Source organism: Lontra canadensis, unplaced genomic scaffold (assembly GCF_010015895.1).
Source record: "Lontra canadensis isolate GAN:19392208 unplaced genomic scaffold, GSC_riverotter_1.0 scaffold10, whole genome shotgun sequence".
Taxonomy (NCBI): Eukaryota; Metazoa; Chordata; class Mammalia; order Carnivora; family Mustelidae; genus Lontra; species Lontra canadensis.
Genome location: NW_022631004.1, coordinates 11,836 through 26,401, shown reverse-complemented (window position 1 = coordinate 26,401; position 14,566 = coordinate 11,836). Strand labels below are relative to the sequence as shown.

Here is a 14,566-nt window from a genome sequence, read left to right as displayed (position 1 = left end):
TTTCCCATGTCCAATCCTGTCTCCAAGAGCAATAAATCTGAGCTCCTTTAAACACAAACCTTTTCATCCCTGCTTAAACCCTTAGAAGGATTTCTCCTTATACTATGGAATAAATCCAATTTTGTTAAAATGGCCTTCCAGTCCCTGAAAAACTCTATAAGCTCATCTCATGTCATTATCTTGTCACCTATTATGCTCCAGCCACACTAGAGCACACAGGAACACATCAAACACCTCCTGTCTCAGAAACTTTGCAAAAGTTTTTCCCTATGTGTGAAGAAATAGATTCTTAATCATTCGTTATTAATCTTACTTATATTGTTGAATGTTAGATGCAGAGCTAATCACTGTTAGCCAGTGTTAGATGCAGAGGCTCTTGTTAAACAATACAGATAAATTACAGGTCTTCAAGGTCTACTATTTATGGTGGTGAAGACAATAAGAAAAAACACAAACAACACATAACTTAGGTATAATCAAGTAAATTAATATTATTAGAACAGGTAACATGGGGGAAGAAGGAGTGATTCTGGGTTGATGGAGAAGGCCCCTCGGAGAAGGGAATATTTAAATTGAGACCTGAATGATGAAAATGAGTCAACTAAGTAAATGAGTATTCAAAACAAGAAAAGTGTGTGCAAGACCCTTAACCCAGAAAGAGGGTTCTGTGTTAGAAGAACTGAAATATGACCATGGAGATGTAAGTGCTGAGAGTCAGAAGATCGGGGCCTGCAAATTGGAGAACAGACAAAGGCCGAATCAGGCAGGGTCTTAAGAGATCAGACGTGGAACTTGGATTTTATAAGTACATTGGACAGCTTTTGGAGTTATTTAAGCAATAGAGCGACAAACTTTGACCTACAAAGGTAAGTTTAATGTAGTGCACTTGAAAAATTTCCCCCTAACAGATAGCTTCAAATCAACTGTTGAGATCACCAATGGTAAAACCATCTCCAAACACCGAATGTCCTCCAAAGGGGCATTTTATCCTTTTGTTATGAAGTTATATCAGGAGACTGCTTATTCTCAAACAGCTGAGTCCATAAAGACTGAAACCAGAATTTGAAACTACTAAAAATATATATACACACACATAAAGAGGTCAATTTCCAAAAGGAAGGTGGAATAGCTAAACCCAATAATATTATGATGGACAGAAGCCAATATATATATTGTGCATAGGCAGCAGCAATAAAAAAATAACATAAATATTCAATTCCAATAAATTACACAACAAAAAAGTCAAGAAATGAAAGATAACTCCAATCTATTTTAGCAGCTTTATTTATACAGTGCATGCATTTTCTTTTTCATGATTCTTGTCTTACTATAGCTTTAAATGATGAGGTCAGTAATGAATATTTTGTTCACATTTTCCAAAGGGTACATGTGGCTTAAGAGGACTATAGGAAACAATTTCCAAATAACCACAGCTAGAACTCAGATTCATGGTTTACTTAATACTTCCTGGCATGAGTACTTTAAAGGTTCAATTTTAAGGAGATAAGCAGTTTTCCCTTAAAGAACGCTTACTCTATTACATAAATTTAATCTATTTTTAAGAAAAATCATATTAAGAATATCCAAAAGAAACAAAAAAAATGTAAAATACTACCAAGAGAGAAGAGCTTATGATCTTTAAAAATTTGGAACTCCAAAGCTCTCTAAGATTTCTAAAAGCATAAATAAAACTGACATTATAGAGCATAAAACTAATAAAGTAGGGTTTTTTTTATTTACTCAAGGAGATGTCTAAAAAAATTAACATTTTGCTTCTTTGTATGAAAGCTTAAAATTTATGGTTTTGTGAAAGTAAGTTTTTAAGTTGTTAAATAATTAGATTGAAAAGAAGAAAAATTCATTTCATCAATTATTCTATTTGCATGAGCTAGCAATCCTTTCTCATATGTTGAGTATAGTAAATGAATAATGGAATTAATCCTGCAGTGCAATTAGTTTGGATTTAAAGTACCCAGATAAATATTACAAGTTTAAAGAAAAATAAAAGGAACTTGAATTTCCCATTCACCCTTATAAATATAGAGATTTTTTCTGCTCATTCCAACCATTAATTGAAATACTTTATCAGAGAAAGTATCTTTCTAACCTGAAAATAAATGGTATTCAAAAAGATCCATGACCAGTAATATATTACATAGCTTAGTGTTCTGAGAAAGCCTATGTATGTGAATAATAATGTAGGACACTAATAATAATCACAAGACCTGCTCTCACTGTGTAAGCTTCCCATGGCATGTATACACATTTAACATATATTATCTCAATTCTCACAGTTATTCTATGAGGATGAAAATAGTATTGAACCCATTTGTAAATCTGAAGAAGCAAAAGCTGAAAGAAGTAACTTGTTCAAATTACACAACTTATAATTTAAAAATTACGTATATTCTTCTTTCAATCATTACTCTATACTGAAAGGTACTCAGCTCGATTCTGGTAATAGAAAGACAGGACGTAAGTTCTGCCTCAGCCTGAAATGGAAATAGACAAAAACAGCAATAAGTATAATGCAAAGTGAAAAGATAAAATACAATAAACGCCATGGAAGCCCAGCATCATTTTTTTTTAAACCAGCCACGGGGCGGGGGCGGCGGGATGCTGGGTGGCTCAGTGGGTTAAAGCTTCTGCATGATGCTCTGGTCATGATCCCAGAGTCCTGTGATCGAGCCCCACGTTGGGCTCTCTGCTCAGCAGGGAGCCTGCTTCCCCCCCCCGCCACCCCACACCCGCCTGCCTCTCTGCCTACTTGTGTCAAATAAATGAATAAAATATTAAAAAAAAAAAAAAAACAGGAGGACAGAGAAGGAAGCCTTGCTGCCTGAAGTGATACCAGGGTTTGAGCTAAGTCTTGGGAGGAGGATGAAGAGTTAGCCAGGAAAAGAAACAGGGAGGGCAGTGGGAAGAACCTCACAGGGAAATGCTTTACAAAGCCACACAGATAGGAAATGGCCATATTATCTTCCAATAGCTGCAAATGCCAATGTCGTTGGGAGCATGAGGTTTGTGGAGAGAAAAGGCCAGAAGTGAAAATGGAAAAGAGATCAACGGATATCCCTCATGAAGAAATGATGATTTATGGTTATTTGGGGAAAGCTACTTTGTCTTGCTTTGCTCCTATCTCCTCATCCACAGAATGGGTTAATAATACCCACAGATTTTGCGAGGAGTAAATGAACTAATAACCAAAACTTAAAAGAATGAAACACAGTATGTATTCAAATATTTGCTATTCTGAGCCAGCAGAAGGAAAGAAAGTAGCTGGGCCCACACCACTTGCAAGTGTCCCAGCCAGGATCTAAACTCAGACTGGAGGAAATCTAAGGCCATTATTCTAGTACTGCTTGAAATCTAGTGACTTAAAAAATGCATATGCTACAATACAATTCAAATAACAAATACTGTTTTTCAGGGTGCCTGGGTGGCTCAGTGGGTTAAGCCTCTGCCTTGGCTCAGGTCATGATCTCAGGGTCCTGGAATGGAGCCCCGCATCAGGGTTTCAGCTCAGCAGGGAGCCTGCTTTCCCCTCTCTGTCTGCCTCTCTGCCTACTTATGATCTCTGTCTGTCAAATAAATTAAGTCTTTAAAAAAAACAAAAAAACAAATACAGTTTCTCTTCATATTTTGTTTAACAGCTTTCAAATCTAAAAAAAAATCCAAAAATTTTCAAAAGTCAAGGTGAGAGGAAAGGAGAACAAAGTGACAAGAAAAAGAACCCGAATACAGTAATTATGTTTTAAGACCTAGTAAAATAAAATCTAAAAATTAAAAAGTAGAAAAAATGGAAGGAAAGAAGGAAGCAAGGAAGGTAGGAAGGGAGGAAGGAAAGAGGACAAGCTAATGAACATTAGCTATTGATTATAGCATTTACTCTCTATACATGGGAGTACTTTGCCTGGACAATTATTTCTTCCTTTTAACTTAATTTTAAGTTTTTTTTTTTTTTTTTTTTTTTTTACAAACGGATGTACTTTAAACTTAAATACATTTTCAGGTCAACGTTGAGATATAAAAATCCCTATGATTTGTTAAGGTATAATTCTAAATTAGATCAATACTAAATTTCAGCAACAATTAATTATTAAAATATGTCTTAGCCTCATTATTCATTAGATAACATGTTCTCTGTTTCCCCTCTCACAAAATCTAAGCTATGTTATAATGGCTTGCACTTTTGTTTCTGTCACTCCCATATGCTCTTATGCTCAAACGATTTCTTATTTTCATTTTACCTCTATTTTTCTCCTGAAATTTAATTCTTGCCTCATCACTGGAACAAGCTCACTTTATTCTGTTGAACCTCAGAGGAATTACCCTTTCTCAAGGCCTCTCTTTTATAACTGGTAAATAAGGAGTAGAATCTTTCTCTGTATTATTATAATAACAAAGTGCTATTTAATAAATGCTTTATGTTCAGAAATAAGGACAGTAGAACAAAAGTCACCAAAAAGAAAAAAAAAATCATGTCTTTCAAAGTTAAGTATAAAGAAGACATCTATTTTAAGTTTTCATATAATCTTGAGCCTATTACAAAGCTTTTCAGAAAATATATATTTTATATATAAATACATACTGAAAATATATATACAGAAATATATACAGAAAATGTCTTATTCTCAGATCTAAATGATGTAAAATGATCATGAAATCTCTGCTATAACAAAATCATATTAAATTCTGAAGTACTCTTTATATAGAATAATAAAATAAGCACTTCTAAGAGACAGGATTGAGCAATGTATAACATTTAAAACCATATGGTGGAATAACAGTGGAAGAAATAACCTTATAAATCGTGAATCCATACAAAAAGCAAGCAAATCTGGCCCCATCCAACACTGTACTATAGAACCCTCCCCACCAGATAACAAAGTTGGCCATGTGCACTCTGCTCTTTCATAAAATAGATGATATAGGTAAGATACATGAAAGATCATATATCTATATCACACCTTTCTTAACAATAATAGACACAGGAATATCTAGGAAATAATTTCTACTTTACACATGTTTATATTAATGAGAAGTTTTCTTTTCTTGAACACATTAAGAAATTTCTACTCCCCATACAACCAATTAATCCTTCATAAAATTACCAACATCTTTGGTTATTTTTATGCCATGTGTGTGTGCGTGTGCATGTGTATGTGTGTGTGTGTGTGTGTGTGTGTGTGCATGTAGAGAGAGAGGGATGATGCTATTTGTACAATTCTTAAGAATTTCAACTTCCTGACATCAGTTTCATGGAATTTACACCCAGAAGATTTCTTTAGTTACGCAAATGTGTGATGTACATCTTTTAGTAGAATAATAAGGATAATAAAGAAAAAAAAATAAATCATATTCAAGCAGCAGCAATGGACAGAAAATATGGAATGCAATCATATAATTTTAAAGAAAGAACTAAGTGAATATCTTTATTTTCCGATTAAATATGCAGGGGTATTTCTAAAATATCAAGCATAATTGTACAGGAAAATTGTAGTGTCCTGGTATAAAAAAATGAAGAGAAGAAGCTGATTTGGTAAGGAAAATATCTTTTGATTTCACCATTTGACTTTTATTAAAATGGGTAGGACCCAAAAATAAAAATGCTCAGTAAGAAGATGGATATACAAAACTGTAGTTTGGTTATAGCTAAATATGATAGTCTAAGTAATCACTGATGGAAAGGCAGAAGAGTGATAATTATAAAACCCAGAATTATATCAATGTTTAAGACGTAATATGGATGAAAATGTCACCATAAAAATAGACAGAAAAAGAAGGTAGGCTTGCAAAAGTAAAAATAAGAAAACCATGAAAATCAAAGGAAAAGAAATTCTAGCAACAGTAGTACATTTTGCCAAATGCCACAAAAGAGTGAAAGTTTATATACTAGAAGTCCACAGGGATATTTAAGGGTATAGCTGCAGACTTCTCTTTTCAGGATGGACGTGGGAAGACATTTCCATACACTTCTACTCCCAGAACTGTCCCTAAGCGAGAACTAGAACATGAGAGAAAAGTTTAGACACCATCTAGACTGACACTTAGAAATATGTGTAACCCAAATAGTAAGTAGAAAAAGGGAGAGTAAATGACTTAGCTGAATAGAAGAGAGATAGCTTTACAGAAATAATGAAAAGGAAATAATCCAATTTGACTTGTAGAACCCTAGAAAGTTTCAAGTGTGGAAAGCTCCAAGTATAGTGGAAGGCTGAGGTGTGGCTTGGGCTGAAAACAGCTGAGTCATCTTAAAATCTGTTTAAAAAATCGTTGGGTCCCCAGACTCTATCCCGTTTGGATCTGTCAAACTACCCAGAAGAAAAAGTTTTATAGATTCTGAACAAACTGAGCCAGTCAGACACCAGATTTGAACAAGCTGAGCCAATTGGAAACCATATTTGGGGACTCTAAGTGCAGAATAAATCCATGTTGAGAAGTAACATTCAAAACACAATGAATGGCTAAGTGATACTCTGCACAGCCATCAGTGAGATCCACAGCCCCCTCTTCCTGCCTCAAATTTTTAAGATTAGGAGCTTATATTACCTGGAAGGACACTGGGGGCTCTTTCTTTGAAGGTAGAATACCAACATCAAAAAAAAAAAAAAACCAAAACACACATTTACAGATAATTTTAGAGTTACTAGTGAATGACTCAGCTAGTTACTCTATAGTGAAGACCCAAATCCTGCAAGACCCACCCAAATACACAGAACTTCCAATTCGCTTCTTAGTACTTCACATTTCTTATGATTGGATAGTTAAGAACTATCAGACATCTAAGAAACATATCCAACTTGGGAGAGAAGGGAAGAAGAGCAAAATAAGGAAAAAAAGGAAACTCAAAGGAAATATAAAACAAAGTTTCCAGGAAATCATAACTAATATCCATGGACAGATAAAATGATATTTGAAACAAGATGCCATGAAACAAGAAGTTAGGAAAAATCTTAAATACAGCTTAAATTAAAATATTTATTAGAAGTGTACGTAAAAAAAAAAAAAATCTGTAAGTTGTGGAAACCTACAAGATAGTAGAACAAAAGAAGAGAGGTTTTAAGCAGAACTCTAGGTCCAGAAAACAGAGTAGTGGTTGCCATGAGATGAGGGTGGGAAAAGCAACTTTTATCCTTTAATTACAAAGGAACACAGGGAAATTGGGAAGATACTGTGGTAGCAGTTTAATGACCCCATACATTTGTCAGCATATCAAATTGTAAACATAAAAAGGGCAACTTCTAGTGCATGTAAATTATGTTTGAAAAACAAAAGACATAGAGATAGAGTCTAGGTCCTTTTCGGTTGCTATAACAGAACACCATAGATTGAGTGATTTAGAAACAACAGACACTTATTTCTCACAGTTCTAGAGGCTGAAAAGTCTAAAACCAATGTGGGCAGAATCAGTGTCTGATGAAAACCCATTTCCTAGCTCATAGCAGGCCAACTACTTGCCACTATGTCCTCACATGGAGGTAGGAGCAAAGGAGCTCTCTAGTCTACTTTATGAGGGCACAAATCCTGTTCATGAGAGCTCAACCCTCATAACCAAAATACCTCTCAGAGACCCCACCTCTAAGAATCATCACATTAGGAAATAGGATTTCCTATGTGAATATAAGTCAATATATCTATAGGACAGAGCATATAGAGATGAAAAATGGGAAAAGAAAAGGAAAAAAATTAGAAAATTAGTCCAGGAGGCCCAACATTCAGCTAGTAAGAATTGCAAAATGAGAGAATGAAGAAAAGAAGGAGAGAAAATTAAAGAAACAATAGAAGAAATCTTCCCCAAACTGAAGAACCAGACTCTCTACATAAAAATGTTTCACCTAGTGCCTTGTTCAATGACTGAAGACTTACACTGAGACAAATGCTTAAGAATTTTAAGACATTGGATATGAGAAGAGTCAAAAGTGGAGAAATACACAATTTAACAGGAATCAGAATAGCTTCTGAATTTTTACATAATATTAGATGCTAAAAAATATTGAGGTCATCCTTTCAAAATAATTAAAGGAAATTATACCCACTTTATTATTTTATATCCAGTCCATGAAGGAAACAAAACAAATAATAAAAATTACAATTCAGAAAAATCCTAAAATAAAGACATTTGAAATTATACATTAAGAGAACATAGTGTTCATAAAAGTATCCACGCATAACTAGCAACACTAATACATAATCTAGTAAAACTCTGGACTTGAAAGAAAAAAAGAAATCCTGTGGGTATCTAGACAAAAGGATTATATAACATATTAAGGAAAGAAAATGATTTTCTTTGAGAGTGCCTTATTTCAGGAAGAAGTAGAGAGTATTATTAAGATTCCCCAAAAAATTAAAATGTGAGACAAAGATTTTTACCCAACAAAACTTTCAATATAAAGGACACAGTTACCAACATGAAAGAATTCAGAGAATATGGCTACTGTTACCCCTTCTTGCAGAGTTTACTAGAGAACAAACTTCAGACAATCAGAATGACTGGTGAAACATCAATGGAAAAACTTGTATAAAGCATTAAATAAATATAGAACAAAGAGAAATGAAGATTAGAAGGAAGAAATTATTGTATGTTGCAGCTATCAACTGACCAAAAAAATGAAGGTTAGTAAGTATATTTGTTTTATTATTTTCAGTAATCATAATTGATTAAATAGCCCTGGTATTATTTTTCTGACAATATTGTGTGTGATATGTGAGATGGAATAATTGTGGAATATTCTAACATCTTCCGTGTCCTTAAGAACCAAAGTGAAATAAAAAGATTAAGTAAAAACCCAGGGATCCAATATTTGAATTGGCAGTATCCGAATGAACTCATAATGCAATTTATCTTAAAAAATATATCTATTTCCTAGTTTTTCCAGTGAACAGGCCAAGAAACAATGATAAAAAAAAATAGATGAAGGAATCTTCAAACAGGAGAAGGGAGTAAGAATAATAGAGGGAGCAGGAAATTAGGTATATACAGTAGAGTTTACTCCTCATGAGTCTTATAAATCATATTTGATGATGAAAACAAAAATCACAACATCGTCTAATACTCAAGACAATGATACTTATTTTTTCCCAGCTTCACGGAGGTACAACTGTCATACAAATTTGTCTTTCTTTAAGATGTACAACGTATTGATTCGACACACTGACATACTGTAAAAGGATTATTACTATAGGCTTAGCTAACACCTCCCTAGGATCACATAACTACCATATCTTTTTGTAGTGAGAACATTTAAGATCTATTATCTTAGCAACTTACAAGTATATTGTACATTATTATTAACTATAATCACTCTGCTATACATTAGGTCCCCCGACATACTCACCTAAAAACTGGAAGGCTGTAATGTTTGACCAACATCTCCTCATTTCCTCATACCACCCAGCCCCTGGTAACCACCATGCCATCCTCTCTTTGGAGGAAATTAGCTTTTTTAGATTCCACATATAGGTGATACCATACAGTATTTAAGACAATGATACTGACAGATGGAAATGGTAAAGGTACCTAAATGGAAGGAGGTTTCTGTGCTTCATTTAACATAGTAAAATGTTCATACCAGTAGATAGTGATAAGGCACTTATTTATATTGTAAAACCAGAAGCAACCACTAAGAAAACTATATAAAAAACACAATCAAAAACCATATAAAGAAAGAAGGATTCTTAATTTTATATAATTGTGGTGAAATAAAACATAACAAATATGTTCAAATTAGTTCATAATGGATTTTTTAAAGTAATTGGTCACTTTTAAAGGATGATAGCAAATGAAATTATTGCCTTCAAAATTGTAAAAATAATTGTATAATAAGGAAACATTTATCCTGTCTTTCCTATATGAACTATACCTCTGGGTATAAAAATAAAAGAAGAAAAATAAAAGAGGAAAAATATTTCTTTATGAAGCTATATAAATGAAAAAGAATCATCATTTTGCAACTCTCAAGGAAGGAATTAATAATTATTATAAGCCTTCAGTGTCAACAGCTACTAATATAAAAAGTTCAAACCAGACATGCTGTGCCTCCTGATAAAAAGAACACACCAGCAGAGGGATCGCACTTGAGTCTGATTATACGTCTGGATCCAATTGCTAAGTGCAGGAAATCTGAACATGGAAGAACAGGTTGAAATCACCACAAGTCTCCCAATCAGTAAAATGCAGACGATGGTAAACTATACCAGTTAAAGGGTACATGTTCTCCCTCAGGGAGATTGTAAGAGAAAGGAGGAGATTGAAGGGGAACCTGAAGATGAAGAGACTTCAAAGATACATCACACTTTTTAATGGGCCAGACTAAACTATAGTGTCTAGGAAAGCACTCATAGCTGATAAAGCCATAAAGAAAAGTGTTTATTACAAAAATCAGGGTAGTGGTTACGCGTGGAGAATGGGAGAGGCCTCTTATAGGGGTGGGGCACACAGCAGCTTCTGGGGCCAGGGGCAATGTTCTACTTCTTGACCTGGGTGATGGATACACCTTATAATTCACTAAGCTATATATTCATTTTGTCTGGTTTCCCACATTTGAGTTTTACTTTTATAATATTAAGGCCTAAAAAGGTTGAACTCAGATCAGGTGCATCAAATTAGTACTGCATTATATTTATACTTTGCTAGATCAAAAGAGATTGATGTCAGACAAGTAACACTGATTCTCCCAGCAAAACTTTCTTAGTGTGTTCCTAGGGTGACTAGCAAGAAACATTACTTGTCACAAGATCTGTTGTCACAGAGCTATTTCTTTCTTTCTTTTTTTTTTTTTTTTAAGATTTTACTATTTATTTGAGAGAGTGAGGCGGGGAGAGAATATGTGTGTACAAGCAGAGGGGAGGCACAAAGGGAGGGAAGAAGCATTCTCCTTGCTGAGCAGAGAGCTGGATGCCGGACTCGATCTTAGAACCCCAGGATCATGACCTGAGCAAAAGGCAGACACCTAACTGACTGAGCCACCAAGGTGCCCCAATCACAGAGGTATTTCTAACATGATCTATTTACTGAAGCTTAGTAATGTGAAAAGGTGTGAGTCAGTTGGACATAAATTTTAATCTCAATCCCACAGTTTTTTAGTTTTGTGGTTTAGCCTTTCTGATTTTCAGTTTCCTCATCTGCAAAATGGGAGCAACAACTGACACTATTGTTTTTAACACTGGAAATTTTTTTGCAAAGTGCCAGAAACAGTTTGGGCCCTCAAGAAATATCATCTATTAGTTCGATTACAGAAATTCCTTTTATAATTTTCCCTTTAACAAATTATCGAAGCCTAAAATACTGACTGTTCCATAATAAAAGGAAAACAGAATTTTGTTTCATTCCATCTCCCACTACCAGCTTCCATGTATTTTGAACCAATAGCAATACAGTTATCTTTTTATTAAGGGATACTGTAGCCATTGTGATAAAACACATTAAAATGTACTAGATTCCAGAGGGCACTCACTAACAAGGGGATGAGGCCACCAGGAGACTGGCTAGAGGTGATCCCAGAGTCTGCTGGAATGAGATCAACCAATGGTACAAAAATGTGATACAGAGCAAGGAGAAAACCTGTTCCTCCGTCTTTGCTTTTTCTTTTCGAGTGAACTTCTTCCTCACTGCCTTCAGCTCCCTGGGTCGTTCTCTTAAAGCTGGACGTGAGCTCTTTGTGTCTGACTTAAGAGCTCCACTTCTGTACGTTTTAAAAGACATCTGAATCATTACCTGACACCGGCACCCCATCCTCTAAAGTCTAGTCGCCAGGACTAACGCATAGTGTGAGTCAAATATCAGAGGTTACAGAAATGATTTTCTGAAAACACCACAGCATTTTAAAAATTATTTCCTCTATGATAAAGAGTGTCTCCCAGCAGGCATTCTGCACTGAAAGAGTGAGGATGAATGCCACCCTGAGAAGGAGGTGGATATGACCTAGGGGAATTTCCAGCAAAACACAAAGGAGAAATAAAAGGAGCTCATAGAAATTTAAAGGATAAAGAGGAGCAGCGGGGAATCAGTCATCAAGAGTGTTGAAATAGCGTAAGATACAGGGGAGAGGAGCAGCTCAGGCATGCTGAAAGAAAAGCTGAATGCTGAGGGCTCTAGAAAAGGAGAGTACCAGTGGAGTGGACCTACTCTAATCCGGGGCCGCTGGCCACACCAGAATAAAATGCCAGTTAGCACTCCCAAACCCCCCACAACCCTCGTGGGTCAAGGAAGTCATTCAGGACATTTCTTCATGCCCTGTGCAGGATACAAAGGTAGTCGATTGTGCTGGATAATATTTTCAAGGGAGTTACTGCAGTCAAAGTGATCCTGAAATTAAAAGCGGAAGGACAGTCTGCCAAGACAGATGGACTGCCATCGTTGGGATCTTCAACAATGGTTGCATCGGTAGGGCCATAGCTTCATCGTCCCTGATTTCCACAGTGAACACCAGCCAAGTAAACAGCAATGGGCACAAGCCCAGAATTTTCACCCCCAAGCAAAGACCAGCGAGAACCCTGAAACAACACTCAGATCTGAGACTTCCTCTCCCTTAAGAGGGCCATGTCACAAACCAGCCCTCCCTCCCGGCCCCTGTACACCGAGATAATATCTCAGGGAGTCTGTGAGGAAAAACTGATCAGACAGAGAAATGAACTTACTGAACAATTATACAAAATGAAACTGAGGTAACAACTTGGTGCCTTAGGTACCCACCACCCTCCATCAACAGCATCACCAGTATGCAAAGGAAGCTTGAAAAACAAGACACAGAAAGATAAATGCGAGGGTTTGATTTCCCGTTTGGTTTTCAGGTTTTGGTTTGGGAGTTTGGGGGTGGGGGCTGTGCACATGCGGTACAATATGAACCTGTGAAGTCTTATACAAGAATTTGAGAAATTTCATATACTTAAAGCTGCTTCAACATTCTAATCAGAAGCAGTAAATGTACCAGGTACCCTAGGTGTCCTACAGGACAGCTGATAAGCATAGGATTTTATCTGATCAACACTTGTGCTGTAGCTTTCACATCTCTTTTCCATGCATCAGACAGTTCAATGTCACAGTTTTTTCCACAGTGCAGAAAAGCTTATTGTCTCAAAGCAAATTTAAATTTTCAAATCAATACCTACAAAACAGAAGGCTTTTTTTCACGGTCAAGGGAACATAAGCACATTACTAATTTTCATATATTTGAAGGTATTGTTAATGTATTCATAATTTTTAAAGTATTACATATTTATAATTAATTTATATAAGCATATACATAATAATTTAATGATGATTAAATTATATATGTTTTAAAATATTCTTCTTACAAGGAGCGCCTGGGTGGCTCGGTTGAATAAAACATCCATCCTCCTCTTGATATCAGCTCAGGTCATGATCTCAGGGTCATGGAAATCCAGCCCCACACTGGGCTCAGTGCTGAGTGCAGAGTCTGCTTAAGATTCTCTGTCTCCCTTTCCCTGTACCCCTCCCAGTTTGTGCGTGCTCTCACTCTCTATTAAAAAGTATATTTTTTCCTGACAAGTCCTTTAATAACAACAGATTGTCCTAAAGTCTTTAACAACAACAGATTACAAATGAATTCTAAAGGACAGCAAGACATCTGAATTATGGATGCCAGAACGTCCAATTAAACACAGTACTACCTTCCCATTCTCAGTCTTCAGCCTCCATTTCTCGCCTCATGTCTGAGCTCTGTCTTCCAAGTTATGCGAGGTTACTGCAAATCCTGACAAGCATCCCCAGTGTGAAAAGTTTTTAAGTCATCCCTATTTATTAACCTGCCCTATTGTCTCCATGTAAACAGATAGGTACAGATGGCACAGATAGAACTGTTGTTACACAGACAGAACTTTATAAAGATGATAAGAATCAGGGATGGGGAGTACTTTCTGATAAGGATACTCACTTTCTGCCCACAGAAAGTATTGCAACTGAGAAAGTCCCAGTATAAAGAAAAAATCTGGAAGAGACGGCGATACAAGAAACAGGTTAAATAACAATTTCAGACTCATGAGCCTATGGTGACTTGTGGAAGAACTGAAATAGCAGTGCTTTAAGAAAAGGAAGTAAGGGCTGGGAAGGGGGATTCACATGAGTGTGGACTAAGAGGGAAACTCCTGATCTCGAATGTCTCTGATGGCTTCTTTGCCTTTACTTCTCACCTCTCTTCACTGTAACCTTAGTGCTTGCCCAAGACTAGTTTCAGAGTAGGTGGAGATAAGTAATGTGGAATACTGAACTCTTAAGTATCTCACTGCCTGCTCCACAATGTGTCCCCCCAACACACATACCCCGGCTTTTCCCACAAAGGTAAGTCCCAACCAGTGAGTCCACTTACAGTCAAACTCTATTAGTCACTCCTCTCAGGTTGTTACTGAAGAAATTAGAAAAGCTTCCGCTTTCCTCCTAAATGCCAAACAGGGGACTATATCCTCTGCTTCTCAATTATCTACCACCTGCAAAAAAATCTTGACTTTGCCTCAGGCCACTTCCTCTTTGTGAGAAATCTCACAAAGATTCCTCAGAATGAACTGCTGAATGAAGAACCACCCCGTGCAGAATATAAGGCTAGACCTT

The 14,566-nt window shown here is 36.0% G+C and overlaps 1 protein-coding gene across 1 annotated transcript in view; it reads right to left on the bottom strand.

Moving 5' to 3' along the window:
- The window catches only part of TLL1 (tolloid like 1), a 170,299-nt gene extending 158,565 nt beyond the window's left edge, over positions 1–11,734 (bottom strand). The window contains exons 1-2 of the mRNA XM_032855437.1: positions 11,564–11,734; positions 2,434–2,492 (exon numbers count right to left, since the gene is read on the bottom strand). Of these exons, the coding sequence (XP_032711328.1) occupies positions 2,434–2,492; positions 11,564–11,734 (230 nt within the window). The remainder of the gene's footprint in view (positions 1–2,433; positions 2,493–11,563) is intronic.
- Positions 11,735–14,566: the final 2,832 nt, after the last annotated feature.